Below are 19,428 nucleotides of genomic sequence, written 5' to 3' on the forward strand. Positions count from 1 at the left end.
TTCTGATCTTGCAATATTAATTGTCCGTTCAGTGCATTAAGTACAGCTAGGTTTGAAGTGTATCTAGTTTTAGTATATTCTACCAGCTTACACAGCTTATGCTCCCATACTCAGTTGGTATGCTCCATGTAGCTAAGTGCACCAGTTTCTTGAAGCCTGAGGTAGTTAGTTGCTAGGAGTTGTCTGGTCATTTGTCTGGCGATGTCCCTTGTGGCTGCTTTTTATAATGGTAAGTACATTGATGGAAGGCTTAGCTTCACTTTGCACCACACCTTAGCAAGTAACCCCCTCAGTCCTCAGGATAATCTATCCACTACAGGGCAACATTCATCTCTTATGCCAATCTGTATCTTGGTACAAAGAAGACATGGCACCCTTTCTGGAGAATAATCACAACAGAAATATTGTTAGCACCATAGGATTGTGTTTGTTTATAAGTGACTTGCTGCATGTTCATTCTCTAGTAAGCGTTAAACATTCATAAAACTGCATTTAGGGTGAGTCATTGATTGACTGATTCTTGATTGGTCATTACAGGCACACCTGAAAGCTTAAGTCTTGTTGTTAATGCTATGCATCTAGCCTTCATATCTCACTTTGTTAATAAAAACAGTTAAACCTTCTTTGAGCTGCATTGCCTGCAATTTCTATTTTTACATTTTTGTTTTAAAAATATGCATATTCATGCCAAAAAAACAATAAGATGTTTACCTTGTCTGTGTTTTGTTTTACATTATTTGCTAATATGTTGATTTTAGCCTTCTCTTCTGTGCAATACTTTTGATTAGGCGATTGGATGTATTTAGCGATAATATTATGTATTATGTATTATAAGGGTGTTTGCCTGACATAAACAATAATTTCAACTGAATTAGAAGATTTCAGGGCTTTATTGCTGGACCATTGCAATCCTAGAATCTTTAAATGATCCAGGAGTAGGACAATTACATAGAAGTCTGGTGATCAGGTCCGGCTGTAGCACTGTTGGCGCCCGGTGCGACAGTCATTTTTGGCGCCCACACCCCCATGAATGCCTCCTCGTATTCTCTCACTAGTGCTGGGCAAAGGTGCTCCTCATCTCGCCTATCATAAGTTAGTGCTAAACACAGTGCCCCCCCCACCCCTCAGTTCAGCGCCCCCTCCAAATGGATTTAGAACCCAGGTATAATTTTATCCATTGCTAAATAGAGTCTACCATCAGCTATAATATGTCACTTACTTTTTTGAAGTGTGTCTCCTGCTTTTGCGCGGTTCAGTTTGTATACAAAATAACTGAAAGGAATATGGGATATCTTGCAACAGTAAACATCAATGTGCTGATCTTGTAACCATAAAACGTGCAAACATTTGATCATAATTGATTGACCCAAGATACACATCAAGTTTTCAGAATATGAAGATAGGCAAAGCAGTCCCATTTTTTTGCTGGTCTGCATGAAAATCCTAGAAAACACATGATGTGTTCAAATGGGTAATGTAAATATGTTGTCGAGAATCAATTGCCTAAAGAGCAGGAACACTCAATTAAGCCATTTTTCAGACACCAGAGAGAAAGTGCTTACCTCTTGGATGAATGCAAGCTATTCATCCTTATATTCCTAGATCTGTACGGCATAGCTGACCCCACTGATCTCCTCAAAGGCTTAAAGATTGGACAGGGTGAATAAAAATGCCATAATATGGTTTCATCCCTTCCTCTCTGACCTTAGCCATCAGGTGAAGATTGGTTCTCTGGATTCCTCCACTTCTAAGGTAACTTGTAGAGTACTATAGAGTTCCTCCTTATCTCCATCACTTTTTAACTTCTACATGCATCCTGTGACACAAGTACTGAGACAATACCAGGTGCATTTTTAAACCTGTGGAAGCACTACCCAGATTCACACCTGCTTGTAGAATGGTCCATGCAGTCAGTCAAACATCAAAGTCATCAGATGCGTAACGTCCAACAATAAATGAATGATAATTTATTTTCTCTGGCTTAAAAGATACAACTGAGCTCTGAAATGTAAGTGCCACTGTTTTGGAATCTTGGCTAAACGACTCATACACTAAAGAGTTTCTTCAACCAAATCTCACCTTTGCTCTCCAGATCGATGCAGTTGTAAAGAGCAGCAACTTTCAGATTCCTACGGTTTGGAAATTGTCCGCTCCCTCACTGTTGAGCTACGGATTTCATTTGAGAATATATGCTGTGTACATGAGGCTTCCAAGCGCCAGAACCAGGCTACCTACAGAATGTAGCTTTCTAGTCCCTTGCTAGAGCTGAGCTCTAATCAGCTACCCAACCATATTAAACAGAGTGGCTTAAAAGATCAAAATACAGAGGTAGATAGATGCACAAGAGTCTTGGGACCTACAGCTCGAAACGCCTTGACAAATAAGGTGATTGCTGATTCAACCATCTAAAATAATGTTTTTATTAACTCTTCTTGGTGGTAGAAATACTGGATAGGCGGTCTTCTTACATTCAGCTAGACTCTGACCATCCTGATTTATTGCCTTTAATCAGACGTAAGTCAGCACTCTGAAGTGACTATAAAATGGCATTGTTAGTACCATATACAAACATGTTTTAAATGCACCTCTGCTAAATTATTTAGGTTTCTCCTCAATGATGCTAGGCAGCGCAAATTGAGGTGAAATCTATTGGTAAGGAAGAGAAAAATGGGCATTTGGTAGGTCGCTAGGTATACTGCACAACACATAGGTGACCTCAAAAATGTATCCTTTCGCTTAGAGAGTTGATATCCAGTAATGCCTGCACTGTCTCTACTTGCATGTGGAGATGCACTTGTGGAGGGGAGTAGATCCCTCTGGCAGTGCCTTGACTGGGCCTGCCTCCTCATCTTCTTGGGTCATCTGATGTCTGTTGACACCCTACGGTAACCCCATTGCATCCCCATCTCGCCCAGTCAGGCACCTTAGCCCTCTCCTGCACCCCTTCCCAACACATCTCTTAATCTCGCCACATGCTCCCACCTTGCCTAGGCTGCCTGACATGCTCCCCTTACTGGAAGCACGGATCCCCAGCAGTATGATTACCATGGCGTAATGGTGGTAATCATTGGCGTATTAAGGGCAGCCATGGCACAATTCTGCCAGTATGCAAAAGTAAGTAATTTTGAATACAAAAAAGGTTAGGCAGGCAGAGAAGAGAAGAACGTGTGTAAGTGAATATATGTAACTGGTTGGATAGTGGACATGCTTAACAAAGCTCCCTAAAACACAAATATCTTTGCCATTGCCTGGGTTTTGAGGATAGGGCTGGGCAAGTGCAAACCTATTGCATTTTAACTGCTTATTTTATATGCAATATCTATATAGCACAGATGGATTTAAATATTTGAATTAGAAATGGGTGTCAAATGCAGTTATGTTGGAATTGTCATTATGTCTTACATCTATGCCATATTGCTGCATTATTTTCCGCTAATTGTGTGTTGTATTTCTGCCACCTGTGCTTAGTTGTGTTCTCTTTTGCAGGTATAGTGCCTTCCCTCACCTACCAGGTGTTCTTTATGAAGAAACTCTGGACAAACACAGTGCCTGGAAAGGATTCTATGGCAGACTCCATTTTCCACTATTATCAGGTATGAAATTGAAAGAAGAGCTGCAGAAATATAAGAAATAGTTTTTGTGTGAAATACTGCTGTAATTCATGTTAACAGAAAACTGCTTGCCAGGTTAGAAAATAAAAAAACACATCCAGGTTATAGTAACAGATTTACAGTGCTTTCATCATCTCACTCATTCAAACTTCAGACGAGAGGGTTGCACTTAGATGTAATAAGAAAAGGGAAACCTGGAATTTATTTTCAGAGGTTCCTGTCAACTCCACAGACACCCTTCACATTCAAGTTGCGTTGGTGTGACGTGCTCGCCATGTTATGACAGTGCTCTCTCTGCTGTGGCAGCATGTTTTCTGCACTGTTGTGACACAATTCACTCAGCACTGCTGTAAATTAAGTCAATCTGCACTCTTTGAACAGCACTTAATATGACAGTATTACTGTGGCTTTGATACAGCACACTCTCCTATGATTACAGTCATCCTGGGATGCTGAGACAACATTCACTGTGTACTGTTGCGGCATTATCACTATGGTGCACAGCCGTAAAAGACAAATAAAACGTGCATTGCCAACCAGCGCTGCCATTCCTCATTCAACCAAATCTCTGGGCATGATTCAGAGTTCATCAAGGAATTAGAGACAGTCAGGGGACCAGTCAGGATCTTGCTCAAGCTTAAAGCCAATCACAATCTCAATCAGGTTGTGAATTAGCTCACTTTGGGCTGGAGACAGGTAGATACTTCTCAGGAGCATACTCATGGGTTGGAGATGTATGCAAACACTCAGGAGCTCACTCAGGGTTAGAGAAGGTTAGGCTCTAACTCAAGGTTAAAGATAGTTGCCCACTGTAAAAAAGAATGTACATTTTAATTTGGATGGATGGGTGCACCACAAGGAATAAGACCACAAACTTGTCAAGGTAAAACACAGTTTACGTAACGTCAATCTGTTCTCAACTCCATGGTAGCCCTGGCACAGAACAGATAGGTTTAATTTAGGAAAATGTGTAAAGTAGTTTAGCAGTAACAAAGTCAAACATAATACTATAAAATCCTATAACCAATTTATAAAAGTAGAGAAAAATATGATGCGTAACATTACATTATAAACAACAAATCCAATCAGGGGAACTAGAGATATTAATTTTTAAAGATTTGCAAGAACGTGGTACCAGGGAACCAGTCAATACTCAGGAAGAGACGTAATGTACCGGGAGAGGCACCGATGTCAAATATGACCACAAAGCTTTAGAAAGAGCAAGAGTCCTTAGAGCTAATGTAAAGAAGCCAAAGCAAGTCTAGGTTGCCTGACCTTGCAGGACTTAAGAATTCAACTATAGAAGGCTGCTGTGCAGAAGGTATAATAATCCGTAAACCAAGATGAAGTGGTAGGTCTTTAATGATACTCTGAGATGGTTTTTTTCCAGTCTCAGTTGTAGAGGTAGGCAATTACAGACTTAGGAGCCATTGACTTTGAGAGATCGACCACCATATTTCTTCTATATAATCTGTTGGGTTACAAATATGCAGCAGCTGTCAAACTAGAGGTTCCTGGTCAGTTCGACAAACAGGTTAGTTTGGTAAACAGCTATGTAGTACCTTGCGTACAATGTTAAGTGTTTTAAAGTTCTCCATTTTTTACTGGGGGCCAATGAAGGAATTTCAAGTATGGGTTGACGCGACTATGTAATTTTAATCCATGCAATAAGCGAGATGCATGGGTTTGAACTCTTTTGGGGTTTGAGAGATATATACTGGAGAGACTGATGTAAATGCTGTTACAGTAATTCAATGACGATCAAGGTTGTTTTCGCGAAACGACTGTACATGTTTTAGCAGATGTAGCTGGTGAAATGCTGTTTTGGAGACAACATTTGTTTGTGGCGTGATGAGTGATACTGGTCTGGCTCTAGGGGGTGTTGGAAACTGAATTTAACTTGTAGAATAGCACAGCTCCAATATGCTATGGGCGGTGCTAGTGCTGCCACGTATGTCTGAGCTATAGTGCTAAATCCAATACAAATAACTGCTGTGCTCAAAAATATGTTCTAGGGCACAACACCAGCAAACGCAGGTAAGAACATGCGAAGAACATATGTGGATAGCTGCCATGTGCAAGTTGAAATATGTTGTTAAACTGTTAGTATAAAATGTTTTTTTCTCAGCTTTCTTAATTTCTTCCAAATAAACATCAATCAAATATCTGACATATTCACATGACTCTATGTTTTTTTCTGACTTGCTATAATGTTGGTACTGATTTCATTCAGTAGAAACTACACCATAAGGTGATAAACACACCTATAGTAAAACCACAGGCCCTGTCTGGTTTTACCAACTTTAAGAGTATTCAGACTGGTTCTTTGGGTTGTGATCACATTACTAAAAAGTCTCTGCAGCTCATTTGTGGGTGCTTCTGAATTCTGTATTCATCCGTTCAGGAATTACCGAAATACCTGCGCGGTTACCACAAATGCTCCCGGGAAGACGTGCTCCAGCTAGGAGCTCTGATCTACAGGGTCAAGTTTGAAGATGACAAGTCCTATTTCCCAAACATCCCCAAGATGTTGAAGGAGTTAGTGCCTCAGGATCTTCTTCGGCAGCTTACCCCGGATGACTGGAAGAGAGTAAGTGTTACTGTTTTAAGTCATAGTTAATATTGGAAATTGGTGTGTGTGAATCTCTCTCTCTGCAATATAAATCTGCAGAGGTTCTCTATCATGTTGTTTTCCTCCTTCCCTTTTATTTATTCGTTGACAGAAGGGTTATATGAGATGATTGAGTCAGCAATCTCATCCGTCTAGAAATGTCAGTGTACCTCCATGAGCTACTCTTGCCTTATGACGCGAAGCCTCTTGTAATCCACTTGAAATTCACCTGTTGCAACTGTTGGTTCATGGGAGCTGTTGATTACACTTAACTCTGTATTTTGTAAAATTACGAACCTCTCCAGGCCATATGTTGATAGGTTGTTGTCATGAACTCCAAGCTGGAGAAGTTCCTGCCAGCGTTACATGACACACACATGTGGCATAGCAGCAGTGGCAGCAGAGAGGAGAGAGTGGGCTGGAGTGGGTTAAGCATGCAAAGGGAGGAACCAGTGCTTAATTTGTTAAAGAGTAAGTGTCGACCCAAAAGATTCGCTCAAAAGCCAGAGGCTGGCGCTACTGTATGTCTGTGTGCTGAAAACCCAGGCTGTATACTCTAGACTCCACTTATGCTTCTTCAATCCACCACCAAACACCCCCTGCTCCTTTATCTCACTCTTGCAGGTTCTTTTTCATCCCTGCTGGCACGTTTTTTCTGTCTTTCTCTTCTCACTCCTTATACCCCTTGTGTATTTTTCTCTCTGCCATGGGTCAAAGTCTTAGTAGAAAAATAAGTGCATAGCCTGAAAAAGTAACTGCCAGTGGCCTTAACCTATAGCCACTGACTCAAATCAAGCACTAGGAGGAACCCTGATAAGATTATCTGGGCAGTGTCAGCAAAGAAGTAAACCGAGGGCACCTCTACCTGCATCAGAATTCCTAAAAATGACAGAAGCAAGGAGTGGGGCAGGAACAGTTGAGGACAGGCCAGCTGGCATGGGGTCTTTTCTTTAAAGGAAAAAGAAGCAATAGCATTCATTGAGATAAGCCAATCTTTTTTTTAAATGTGATTATAATGTCCCCAACCCAAGAGGGAGAACATAGAAGAACAGTGTTTATCATGGAAGACGCAGCAGGAATGGAAAAATGGGGATGCTCCAGGATGGAAGCACCTAAGTCCCTCTTAGGTCATGGGTCTGTGCTCAGATTCTGGCTATTATCAATTATTATAGCCTTATAGCCCGCCGTAGAGGGCTATACCGGCTATTAAAGGCCCTCTCCAGCGTTAAAGGCCCCGAGCCGAAGGCGAGGGCCTTTAACAAGGGAGAGGGACTTTAATAGCGGTATAGCCCATCTACGAAGGGCTAAAAGGCTGTTAGACCATTCTGTCACTAGAGGACAGAATGTTCTAACAAAAAAAACAAAGCCTTTTGGAAGCGTGAGGGGATTGGAATCCCCTCAGGTTCCCTGAAGCCTTTGTTCACAGCCAGAGCTGTGAACAAAGAAACATTGGAATGTTGGAGCTCCAGGCTTATACCAGCCATTGTAAGCCCAGAGCACTCCATTGTTTTCAATGGAGCTCCCAACATTCCAATGTTCTAAGCTTTGTTTTTTTTGTTAGAACATTCTGTCCTCTAGTGACAGAATGTTCTAACAGCCTTATAGCCCTTCGTAGATGGGCTATACCGCTATTAAAGTCCCTCTCCCTTGTTAAAGGCCCTCGCCTTCGGCTCGGGGCCTTTAACGCTGGAGAGGGCCTTTAATAGCCGGGATAGCCCTCTATAAGGCTATATTAGAACATTGGAATGTTGGGAGCTCCATTGAAAACAATGGAGTGCTCTGGGCTTACAATGGCTGGTATAAGCCTGGAGCTCCAACATTCCAATGTTTCTTTGTTCACAGCTCTGGCTGTGAACAAAGGCTTCAGGGAACCTGAGGGGATTCCAATCCCCTCACGCTTCCAAAAGGCTTTGTTTTTTTTGTTAGAACATTCTGTCCTCTAGTGACAGAATGTTCTAACAGCCTTATAGCCCTTCGTAGATGGGCTATACCGCTATTAAAGTCCCTCTCCCTTGTTAAAGGCCCTCGCCTTCGGCTCGGGCCTTTAACGCTGGAGAGGGCCTTTAATAGCCGGTATAGCCCCCTACGGCGGGCTATAAGGCTATATTAGAACATTGGAATGTTGGGAGCTCCATTGGAGACAATGGAGTGCTCCCTGCTTCTACGGGCCGGTAAAGGCCCGCAGAACAACATTCCAATGTTCTACAAAGGCTTCTCGAAGCTCGAGGGGATTTATGTCCACTCGAGCTTCGAGAACCCTTTGTTTAGTTTGTTAGAACATTCTGCCCTCTAGTGGCAGAATGTTCTAATAGCCTTATAGCCCTTCGTAGCAGGGCTATACCAGCAATTAAAGTCCCGCTGTCTGGTTAAAGTCCCTCGCCTTCGGCTCGGGCCTTTAACGATTCTGCGGGTCTTTAATAGCCGGTATAGCCCGCTACAGCGGGCTATAAGGCTATAGCGCGAACTCGACAACATGGCATGAGCACAATTTACATTACAGAAGAACACATTAATTTGTGGTAGGCACGGGGGGACAAAGCAATTTGCCTGGAATCACAGGATGTTGAGCTGATGCCGAGATTCGAACATAGCTCGCCAGCTCTAAAGTTCGCAATTCTAGAACTTGTGGTGGTAGGTGTGTCTAAAAGTGTATGTCGGTGCTTGCCATCAATGAGAGAGACCTGAGCATTTTTCAAATGGGTGGTGAAAAAATATGAGTATGTTGCTGGAGATGTGGGCCGCCGTGCCACCAATGTACTTACCGGGGGAGGGTAAACACCCATTATTCCGCAACTTTCTTTCCGCATACCATCACTCCGCATACTTTCATTACGAAAGTACCATGACTCCGCCATGCCATTATAACGCATGGCATTACATTTTAGTATTAAATATCTTTTATTGAGCATGTCAACACAGAATGATCATCAAACAAGTGTGAGCGGTTGCCAAGCAGTTCGTTACAAAGCTAGGGTTCAAGTACAGTAAAGGGAGGCCATGATGATACTGCATTTCCAGAAGCGAAATTATACACAGCAAGCCGTCTACAACCCGTCATGGGCCGGCCGCGTTTCAAGCGTTGCAGTACTTTGTCGTGACCGCTGCTGTTCCCTCAGTAGACCTAAACCTCCTTTCGCCTTAGCGGCTCGGAGCCCGCCCCAAGAGCCGTACAACTCCGGTGGTCGACGCACTCCTTAAACAACAAACCCCTACCCCCTCCCAAAACTCAAGAAACCAAACCCTCCCCCTCCCCGATTCCCCCCAGCCCCGTAAACCCCCCCCCAACATTCCCGGCCCCCCCATGCCCTCCCTCCCCCTCCCCCTTTGCCCATGGTCTCGTTCCAATTAGTGTTACAGCCTCGTCTAACACCCTAACAGACAGATTTGGTGTCCTTTCCCTCCCGGTCTGTCTCTGTCAGCCTCAACAATCTAAGGTATCTCTGGCATGTTACCTCCACAAACTCCGAGGACAGAAGGGCCAGAAACGGCTACCAAAGTTCAGCATACTTCGCCCCTTCCCCCACTCTATTCAGAGAAAGCCTCTCCATACCCAAGACCATTCATAGTCGGTGGAGCCAGCCCTGGTGCGTGGGAGTAGTGGCCGAGCGCCAATGTGCCAGGATATTCTGCAGCGCCGAGCCTATTGCTATGGCCATCAAGCGTCCCCGTCGTGATCGTAAGGGGTAGGTCAGTGCGTTGGGGAGCCCTAGAATGACATATGAAGGGAAGCGTGGGATTTCGGTGTCAAAGTGGGTGTCGACGTCATCCAATACCTGACGCCAATATTCCTGCACCAGTCTACACTCCCAGAGTACGTGTGTGAGGGTACCCAGTTCCCGCATCCCCGCCAGCATAAGGGGTCCTTGCTACTGTCCATCTCGTACAGCCGCTCCGGTGTGTAATACCAATAGGTCACCACCTTCGTGAGAGTGTCTGTGAGCCCCATATGATAAGCTGAATGTCGCGCTCTATAATATATCCCTTCCCACTCCTTGTGTGTGAAGGACCTCCCCAGTTCTCTCTCCCAGCGTGCCCTGCTCGCGCTGTAAGCGTACCTATGGTGGTGTGTGAGCATTTTGTACAGGTCAGAGATCAGTTGCTTGTCAGACTTGCGCGTGATCAACCAGCGTTCGAAATCCGTCAGCCGCCTGTCTGCCTCCGGTCTCACCGCCGCGCTAAGAGCCCAGTGCCTAACCTGGAAGTGGCAGTGCCTCTCGGATTCTGGGAGGCCGAATTCCCGGTGGAGCTGCGAAAAGGGAACTATACCTTCGGGGCCATACACGTGGCAAAGGGAGCGACAACCAGCCGGTTTCCAGCGTTCGAAGGCCTTCCCGTCCAACCCCGGTTGAAAGTCAGGGGTAAGTGGTGATGGCAAGGTGGTGAGGCCGAGTGCAATCCCAACCCGATCCCAAATCTCCAGCGGGACCCGAGTGATGAAGGACGAGTAAAGGTTGTGGGGCCTATGAACCTTGTGCATGAACGGGATCTCTTGCAATGTCCTTCCAGCGACCGCTTGGTCCGGGAACAACCAGTGCTTCCCTGACTCCCATTGGACCCATTCCGCCATGTAACGTAGCTGCGCCGCCTGAAAGTATGCGGCCAGGTTCAGGATCCCAATCCCTCCTTGCTCTGGGGCAAGCATCGCAATCTGGGCTTTCAGGCGCGGCTTCCTACCATTCCATATGAATTGTGAGAGCTCCGATTGCATCAGTTTGATCCAGCCTTTGGGGGGAGCGATGGGGATAGTGCGAAAGATGTAAAGTATCTGGGGGAGAACAGTCATTTTGATCGCTGCCACCCTGCCCAGCCACAACAGCGGGTGATGTTTCCACTGTCCCAACTCCCGTCTGACCGTCTGCCGTAGGTGAGTGTAGTTGACTTCCACCGTGGTCTGTAAGGAGGAAGAAAGTTTGATGCCAAGATACGGAACTGCCTCAGTTGCCCACTGCAAAGGGAACTTACCTTGTAGCTCAGAGCGCGTGCTCGAGGACAAAGACAGATCAAGGGCCACTGACTTTTGTCATATTGACTTTAAAGCCAGATACGTTGCCAAACCTCTCTAGGCCAACCATGCATGCGGGAAGAGAACTCCGGGGTTCGGCAAAGGACAGCAAGACGTCATCAGCGTAGACACTTACAACGTGCTCGTCCGCTCCAAATTTAATCCCCTTGACCTCCGGGTCCGTTCGGAGCAACTGTGCTAGCGGCTCCATATAAAGGGTGAATAATCGAGGGGATAGTGGGCACCCCTGCCTGGTGCCTCGTTCGATCCGGAAGCGGGGAGAGGATAAGCCATTAACCCTGACCGTAGCGGAGGGGAACTTATAGCAGTTCATCACTCTGGTCCGGAACTTGGGCCCCAGTCCGGCCTTCACTAACACCTTCTCAAGGTAGGGCCAGTGCACCCTGTCAAAGGCCTTCTCCGCATCGATGGCCAACATCATGTACTCGCCCTGCGTGCGGGATGCTTTCTCAATGAGGTGAAGGTCTCGTTTAGTGTTATCGGAGGTTTGACGCTCCGGTATGAAGCCCGACTGATCTGGGTGGATGAGACCCCCCATGCAAGGGCCCAGTCTGGAGGCGAGGATCCCGGTATAAAGCTTGAGGTCCACATTCAGGAGGGAAATGGGCCTGTATGCCCCGCAGTCAGTGAGGTCCTTGCCTGGCTTGGGTATGGCCGCGATGGATGCCTCGAGTAGTTCCCCAGGGATCCCCCCGTCCTCCGCGAATGAAGTAAAGAGGTTGGCCAGCAGCGGCGCCAATTGGGCACAAAAGGTTTTATAGAAGGACGCCGGGAAGCCGTCAGGTCCCGGTGCCTTGCCGAGTTTAAGTCGGGAAATCGCCGAGATAACTTCTTCTATGCGAATATCCTGCTCCAGCCCCTCAGATTGCTCTTGAGTGAGGGACGGTAACGGGATTAACTCCAAGAAGGCCATTTCCGCCTCTGGGTCGGGTGGGGCCGCCTCATATAGGGAAGCATAGAAGTCGCGAAAAGCACCTGCTATCGCCCGAACTCCGGTGACACAGGTACCATCTCTCCCCTTCAGTTCCTTGACCTCCCGTTTCTGGGTGACTGTGCGCAGCTTATGTGCCAGCAGCCGCCCGCACCTGTCTCCACCTGAATAGAATGCATGTTTCAACCTTAGGGCAGCATACTCTGCCCTATCCATGTCCAGCGCCGCCAGCTGCTGACGAGCAGCCTTCAGTTGGCACCAAGTCCTCGGGGCACCTGTCCTTCTATGTATTTGTTCTAGTTCCCTTGTCTTCTGGGTTAGCTCATCCCTCTTGACCTGACGTTCTATATTCTCCGCAGTGGAGATCGAGATAAATTCACCCCGCAATACAGCCTTGAGCGCAGCCCATTGAGTAGCCAGTTTAGTGTCCTCATTACTGTTATGGGACAAGTAGTCTTTTATGGCTCCTTGAATCTTGGAGACCGCCCCTTTGTTGGAGAGCAGCGAGTCCCTTAGTCGCCACACCCTGCCCACCCTCTGGCCCGTCGGCCCAGTGAGAGAGACCGTAACAGGGGCATGATCCGAGAGGGACGCGGTACCGATTTCCGCACTGGTGACGAGCGTCTGCGCAGCTGTGGAGACAAGCAGGTAATCTAGTCGCGCATACGTTTTATGTGCCGCTGAGAAGTGCGTGTAGTCAGTCTCCCCTGGATGAAGCTCGCGCCAAGTGTCCACTAGCCCCAGGTCCTTCAGTCGGGCCAGGCCCGCTGCTGACAAAGCACCCACCTGACTAGATCGCTGACAGGATCGATCCCGTAGGTGATCGAAAACCAAGTTCAGGTCCCCCCCCAGCAGAAGGTGACCGTCTATGGTGTCAGTGGCCTCCGTGAGCGCCTTGTGCAGAAACTTTTCCTGGCCTTCATTGGGCCCGTATATCGAGCCGATCGTGTATGTCAGGTCTCCCAGTGCAAACCTATAAACCAGCAGCCTACCCTTAATATCCGCTATCTTACCCAGCACCTTTCCCTTAAATTTGCGAGCCACCAGGATTGCCACCCCGCCTTCTTCTCTGTGCATGAGGAAAAGAACTGCAAAGGAAACTTGCTAGATTGGAGGCGGTGCCAGTCTCTCGCAAGAAGGTGTGTCTCCTGTAGGAGGCAAATGTCTGCCTTGGACTGCTCTAAGAGCAGGAGGACTGCTTTGCGTTTCACCGGGTTATTCAGCCCCCTCACGTTTAGGGTAAGAACCACAAAGTCAACTGGAGCCATTCAGGGAAAAGAAATTCCAACAAGTTGCCATTAAAGTAGCGTCCCCTCCGGGGGACCAACCCACCTCATCCATCCTCCACCAACCCCTACCCAGAGAGGTAGACATACCACACCACCATCGGACCATGAACCACATTCCCACCCCATCCCCCACCCCCTGCCCAACACTAAGAAACTCACCCCGACTGAAACTTCCCTCCCCCATCCCCCCCAACTGTAACTTGTCATTGTCTCTCATCCAGGGATGAATAGGAAAAAAGAAAAGGGAAAGTAAGGTAGTCTTACTAGTCTGTCCGGGAGCATCCTCCCGCCAACGGCCATGCGGTCAGTACGCACAATTCAGTCACTCGGGGCTGTTGGGACTTTCAGCCCGTGGGACCTGCACTGCTGTCTGTAGCTACTGCCTCCACTGCCGCACGCTGTCCTGCCTCGATTTCGGTCGCCAGGGGTTTCTTGACTCTCCTCCTCCTGCGCTGTTGAGTCCATTGCGGCCTTCGCCCCTCCGTCTCCGGAGCAGATCCTTGGGCTTCAGCCTCGTCCGTAGGTGCTTCTATACCTAGCAAAGTGCAGGCCTCAGAGACCGAACGGAGTTGGTGCTGCTTGTTTCCCACTTTGAAGATGAGCGGAAGGGGTGGCCCCAGCTGTATGGGATGTTATGTTGCTGTAGGTGTTGTGTAACCGGCTTGAAGAGCCTCCGCTTGTGCAGTGTAAGCGCCGCCAAGTCCTGAAAAAGTAGCGGGGACGTGCCTTGGAACGAAATCGGGTGATTCCGGCGTGCTTTCTGCAGTATCTCCTCCTTGGTACGATAGTCCTGGACGCACACCAATATGTCTGGGGGGGGCGCCGTCGCCGCGCGAGGCGGGCCGGTCCTGTGAGCCCTGTCTAGCTGCAGAGTGGAGTCAAGTGGCCGCTCCAGGACATGGTTAAAGAGCTCCCTCGAATTCGAATGTTATGGCGCCTAGAGCGATTTTCCAGATCTTCCAGGTGAAGTTGCAGGTCGACGTGCTGATCGTGTAGCCGGATAATTTCCTGTTGTTGGGTGGAAAGTTCTGTATCCCGCTCGTCGCTTTTAGCCTCCAGGTCCGCCACTCTTTCCCCTATGCCATCCATCTCGCGTCGCACTTCTCGGAGTTCGTTGGCGAACTCCGTCTTAAAGGTCTGGATGTCATCACGCAGAGAAGCGAAGAGGGACTCCAGAAAGGCCTTCGTTATGGGCTCTGTTCCAGCGTCCGAGACCTGCTCCATTATCTTCGGGGCCGGAGTCGTTGCGCCTTTCTGTGGGGGGGATTGTGACTTGGCGAACATCTCCTTCACAGTCTTACCCCTGGGCGGTCTGCCCGCGGACATCTCTCCCACCTATTCGTCGGACCAGCCGGTGCTCCGAGACCTAATATGCGGTCCGGTATATCTGACCCTGCGATACTTCTGTAGGGTGGTCGTGAGCCTCGCCGGGCTTAGGCGCTCCCTCCGGTGCCCTTGCACGACTGCCTCCCCGCAGCTCACTGTTCTATGTAGCGGCACCCCGCCACGAGTCCGATCCGACCTCCAGCCGTGAACCACCACCTCTCAGCCCCAGCGCGCCGTACCTTGCTTGCACGGGTTGGTGACGTCCGGGAATGGGAGCCTCTGTGTGTCCACTGGCCTTCGCTGGAGTCACCACTCTCTGCCGATCTCCAAGGCCAACTCACAACTCGTCGGGTCCCCGGTTGGCAGGACGCCACGTGGCCCCGCAGGTCCCTGCTGGGGGTGGGCCCTGAAGTCTGCTACGGGAAGACCCCCTCTCCGGCCTCAGCGCCGCGTCTCTGGTGCTAGCGCCGGGGTCTCCCACCAGGCGCGTCCTGCACCTCACTGCCAGTCCAGACTAATCTCGGGCGCCCTCCGTGCCACCTCCTTTCAGGCCCCAGGAACTGCAGTGCCCTCGACTGGTTGGCGGCGAAGCGCACCACTCACCGCGCACTGCGGGCCTCCACCGTCAGGCACACCGCCCGTCTTCTCCTCTCCCGGGCGCCAGGACGGGGCACCCCCGCATGCACTCGTGGGTCCCGGGGGGTCGGGGTACAGCCCACGTCAGGGGCCGCCACTCGGGGCCTGCAGTACACTGCCACCCGCTGCTGCTTCGATGTAGGCCCAGCTGCCTCCACGGCGACTCGGGGGTTGGGCTCCACACGGCCTCTGGGGTGTAGACGACCCTCCCTACTCGCTAATGCGCTGCGAGCACTCGGGGCCGGGGCGCCACGGTCGACTCACCCGCCGCCGCAGAGCTGCCAGGGGTCCGTGTCCCCGATCCGGCCAGGCCGCAGCCGCAGTGCCGCGGGGGGAGGGGCGGTTCGCGGTCTCCGCGGCTCAGGCAATTCACCGTCCCTACGTGCTGCCACCGCGCCCCAGTGGGTTTTCTGGCGTCGCTGATGCTTGCTGCGGTTCCGACAGCTCAAGGACCCTGTGTCACGGGTCCCGGCACGTCGGAACCGGTGCTGGAATTCGGCCGTCGGCGGGAGCTACGGAGTTACTCGACCGCTCCCGCCGCCATCTTGGCCACCGATATGCTGCCTTTGGCATTACATTTTATATGCTTTTACCACGCATACATTTACAGCGAAATTCGTTGTAAATGCATGAATGGTAAAAGCATTTTTTTTTTAATGTTTGGATAAGGTAAGTATGGGTATAGGGGTATATGTTTTGGGGTACTGAGGTGTATGTTTTGGGGTGTTTGGGTATTTTAAGGGTTCAGATATAGTTTGGGGTTATGGGCTACAGGGGTAGTTTTAGGGTTTAGGGATAGGTATGGGTTTTGGGGTACAGGGGTATTTTTAGGGTTCAGGGCTAGGTTTGGGTTTTGGGGTATAGGGGTATTTTTAGGGTTCAGGGGTAGGTTTGGGTTTTGGGGTACAGGGGTATTTTAAGAGTTCAGGGCTAGGTTTGGGTTTTGGGGTACAGGGGTATGTTTAGGGTTCAGAGCTAGGTTTGGGTTTTGGGGTACAGGGGTATTTTAGGGTTCAGGGGTAGGTTTGGGTTTTGGGGTACAGGGTTATTTTTAGGGTTCAGGGCTAGGTTTGGGTTTTAGGGTACAGGGGTATCTTAGGGATCAGGGGTAGGTTTGGATTTTGGGGTACAGTGGTATTTTTAGGGTTCAGGGCTAAGTTTGGGTTTTGGGGTACGGCGTATTTTTAGGGTTCAGGGGTAGGTTTGGGTTTTGAGGTACATGGATATTTATAGGGTTTAGGGCTAGGTTTGGGTTTTGGGGTACAGGGGTATTTTTAGGGTTTAGGGATAGGTTTGGGTTTTGGGGTACAGGGTATATTTATAGGGTTAAGATGGGTTAGTGTTTAAGGGTGTTGGGGTATTTTAAGGAGTAAGGGTGGGTTATGATTATGGGGTGCAGGGTTATTTAAAGGGAGGAGGGTGGAATTAGCACACAATATGAGACCTGGCATGAAGGGTGAACGTACCACACGCCCCCAGCGTTTGTCACGCCCCCAGCACACGCCCACAGCACACCCCAGACACGCCCACACTGGACTACTTTGCTGGCACGGTTCTTTTACCTTTTAAATGTATATGTGGGCGTCTGCATAGCCTATGTCCTTCTGCTGCAACTGCCCTTTCCAACGCTGTATTGGGTGTTGTGATTGGTACTGTGGTTCCTGAGATTACCCGCCTCAAAGGTTTGGGCTCTCTCTTTATTATATTAGTATAGATAGGTCACCCTCCCTATGGTCTGCACTAGGTACCTCAAGGGTAGGGTGCCTTGTTATGAAAAGTAGGGATAATATAAAGTGTTTTATATGCCCTGGTAAGGAAAAACAGCCAAAGTTGTTTTTCCCTATTGTAGTGTTGCTAGCCCGATAGGGTAACATGAGAAGGCTTTATTAAACTTTAAAACATCTATCTTTTGATTGGAGCTAGCTAGACTGTCATTTAAAGTATCAAAATAATGGTTACAATTAATTCACAACTTGCCAAGGTTGTATTTATTCTAACTATTACACGAAAGTCGTTTTGGAACTTACCATCCTGAAGTTACCTAAAGCAGCCCTGTAGCAGCCTCTTCTTATTGGTCAGTCTTTCACAAGCTGCTCCCTCAGTAGGTGTGAAGAGGCCTGGAGCTGAAACAAGACAGCCCTTTGGTGGGTGAAAATATGCTTCGTGGAAAAGCCAGGTAGAGGAAGGGGGTTGGGAAGATAAGCTGGACTTCAAAGGCAGGTGAACAAATATCATACAACCCAGGCTAGCCCCCACTTCCTTGATCCCCAGCCAGATAGGAGCCCCCCTAATTAGATTAGGAGAGGGGCTGCAAGTGAAGTGTAGTCACATGTTAGCCATATCGCTGGGTTGGGTGAGACAGACACACACACACCAAGGAGAGAATTTCTCCATTTCGATTTTTTGGGAGTATAGTGCATTCCTGGTCAAAACTATGCAGGAAGTTATCATAGCAGAGGGAGGAAGCTTTACCACTATTGGTTGGGTTGTCCCCCTCCTGCCAGCCCAGAATGGAGGATAAATATGGGAGAGCTGCAGAAGCTCGTCAGGTCACTGCCTGGAACATCAGAAAGAGAAAGACTGCCCTACTGGACTCTTTATTTGCACGACATAGGCTTGCACTCAGGAGGACTGCACCTGCTGCACTCTCAAGGCGTCACGAAGAAAGGACTTTTGCCTGACTCAAAAAAAAGGAGTGGACTCCTTGATCAGCAACAGGTACAACAGAGCTGGAAGATGTCATCTGCCAAGCCAAAGAGAGGATTACCACAACTGACTAGTTGCAACAGAATGTTTCCTGGACTGTGCAGGTGCATTGTGGGAAATTGAAACCTAGCCCCCTAGAATCAAGCCAGAGTATCTGATCCCTTGGCAGGTGCTACTGGACCATTGTTTCCTCCCAAAGGAAACAAGAAACTGCAAGAACTCAAAGTTAAAAAAAACTTAGTGCAAAGTTTTGCAGAAAGCTCCAGGAAGCGACCAGCTTGTCGTCGGGAGTCAAGCAGCTGCTGTCGACTCGCGAGTCAGCCTGACCACCCTCATTTGTGCTGCAGAAAGCACCAGAGCTACTCGCCGTCACCATCATGGACAAAGACATTGCACTGCAGAAGGCCGCCTTCGTTGAATAGAACTCTTGATTTGAGGAACACGAACTCGTCATTGAGAGAAGGGCTCAGACAAAAAAGACTAAGTTTGAAGGTAAACTTTCGACTAGGACCTACCTGACACGTGCTCCATCGCAGTCGACCTAGAACTTTGACTTTGGCATGGTCTACTGCAACCAGATAGCTACTAGTGGGTCTGTAAGCTTTTTGGTGCTAGAATGTACCATTTTTTAATTAATCTTTAGAAATTCATATCTTTGCTTCCCTACATTGGATGTTAGTCGTTTTGGTGTCATTTTAAAGATAAAAATATTATCTATGTTTACAAATTGGTGTTGGATTTTTGTTTGTGTTGTGTCTTTTACTTGTTTACTGTTTTGGTGACATTAAATGCTTAACACATACCTGTCGCCTAAGGTAAGCCTGACTGCTTATTTGCTACGCTACCAAGGGTTGAGTAAGGATTAATTTACTGAGACTTCACTGGATCTACTAGTGATTGTGGCATTATTACTAGCTGCGGCTGAATACCCCCACCTACTTATAACACACTTTCCTATATCAAGAGATTCCGAAAACTGGCAAAGCAGAAGGAGTGGAGATCATAGTAAATAGGAAGTAGCCATCAACATAGATAAAACAAAATCTTTTTAGGTGATGGTATTCAAGATAACAGTTATGGCACAGATGGTGTGGATCTTAGTGGCCCTTTACAGACGTTTAGCCCCTTAAGAGATTTTGAAGGCGTGTTTGTAGACCTGTTGAATTCAAAATCTGTGCAATTTATTGGCTAAGGCTCACTAAATTTTTGAGCAGTAGGGTAAAAAATCGACATGGTTTAGTTACCCTGCAAAAACACCCCTCCAGGATATTTTTAATAGGGACTCTCCCCCACAG

The 19,428-nt window shown here is 48.1% G+C and overlaps 1 protein-coding gene across 1 annotated transcript in view; it reads left to right on the forward strand.

Moving 5' to 3' along the window:
* The window catches only part of MYO7A (myosin VIIA), a 778,803-nt gene that overhangs the window by 734,231 nt on the left and 25,144 nt on the right, over positions 1–19,428 (forward strand). Inside the window, exons 45-46 of the mRNA XM_086933887.1 lie at positions 3,487–3,593; positions 6,016–6,201. Coding sequence (XP_086790013.1) covers positions 3,487–3,593; positions 6,016–6,201 — 293 coding nt within the window. The remainder of the gene's footprint in view (positions 1–3,486; positions 3,594–6,015; positions 6,202–19,428) is intronic.

This window comes from Lissotriton vulgaris, chromosome 8 (assembly GCF_964263255.1).
Source record: "Lissotriton vulgaris chromosome 8, aLisVul1.2, whole genome shotgun sequence".
Taxonomy (NCBI): domain Eukaryota; kingdom Metazoa; phylum Chordata; class Amphibia; order Caudata; family Salamandridae; genus Lissotriton; species Lissotriton vulgaris.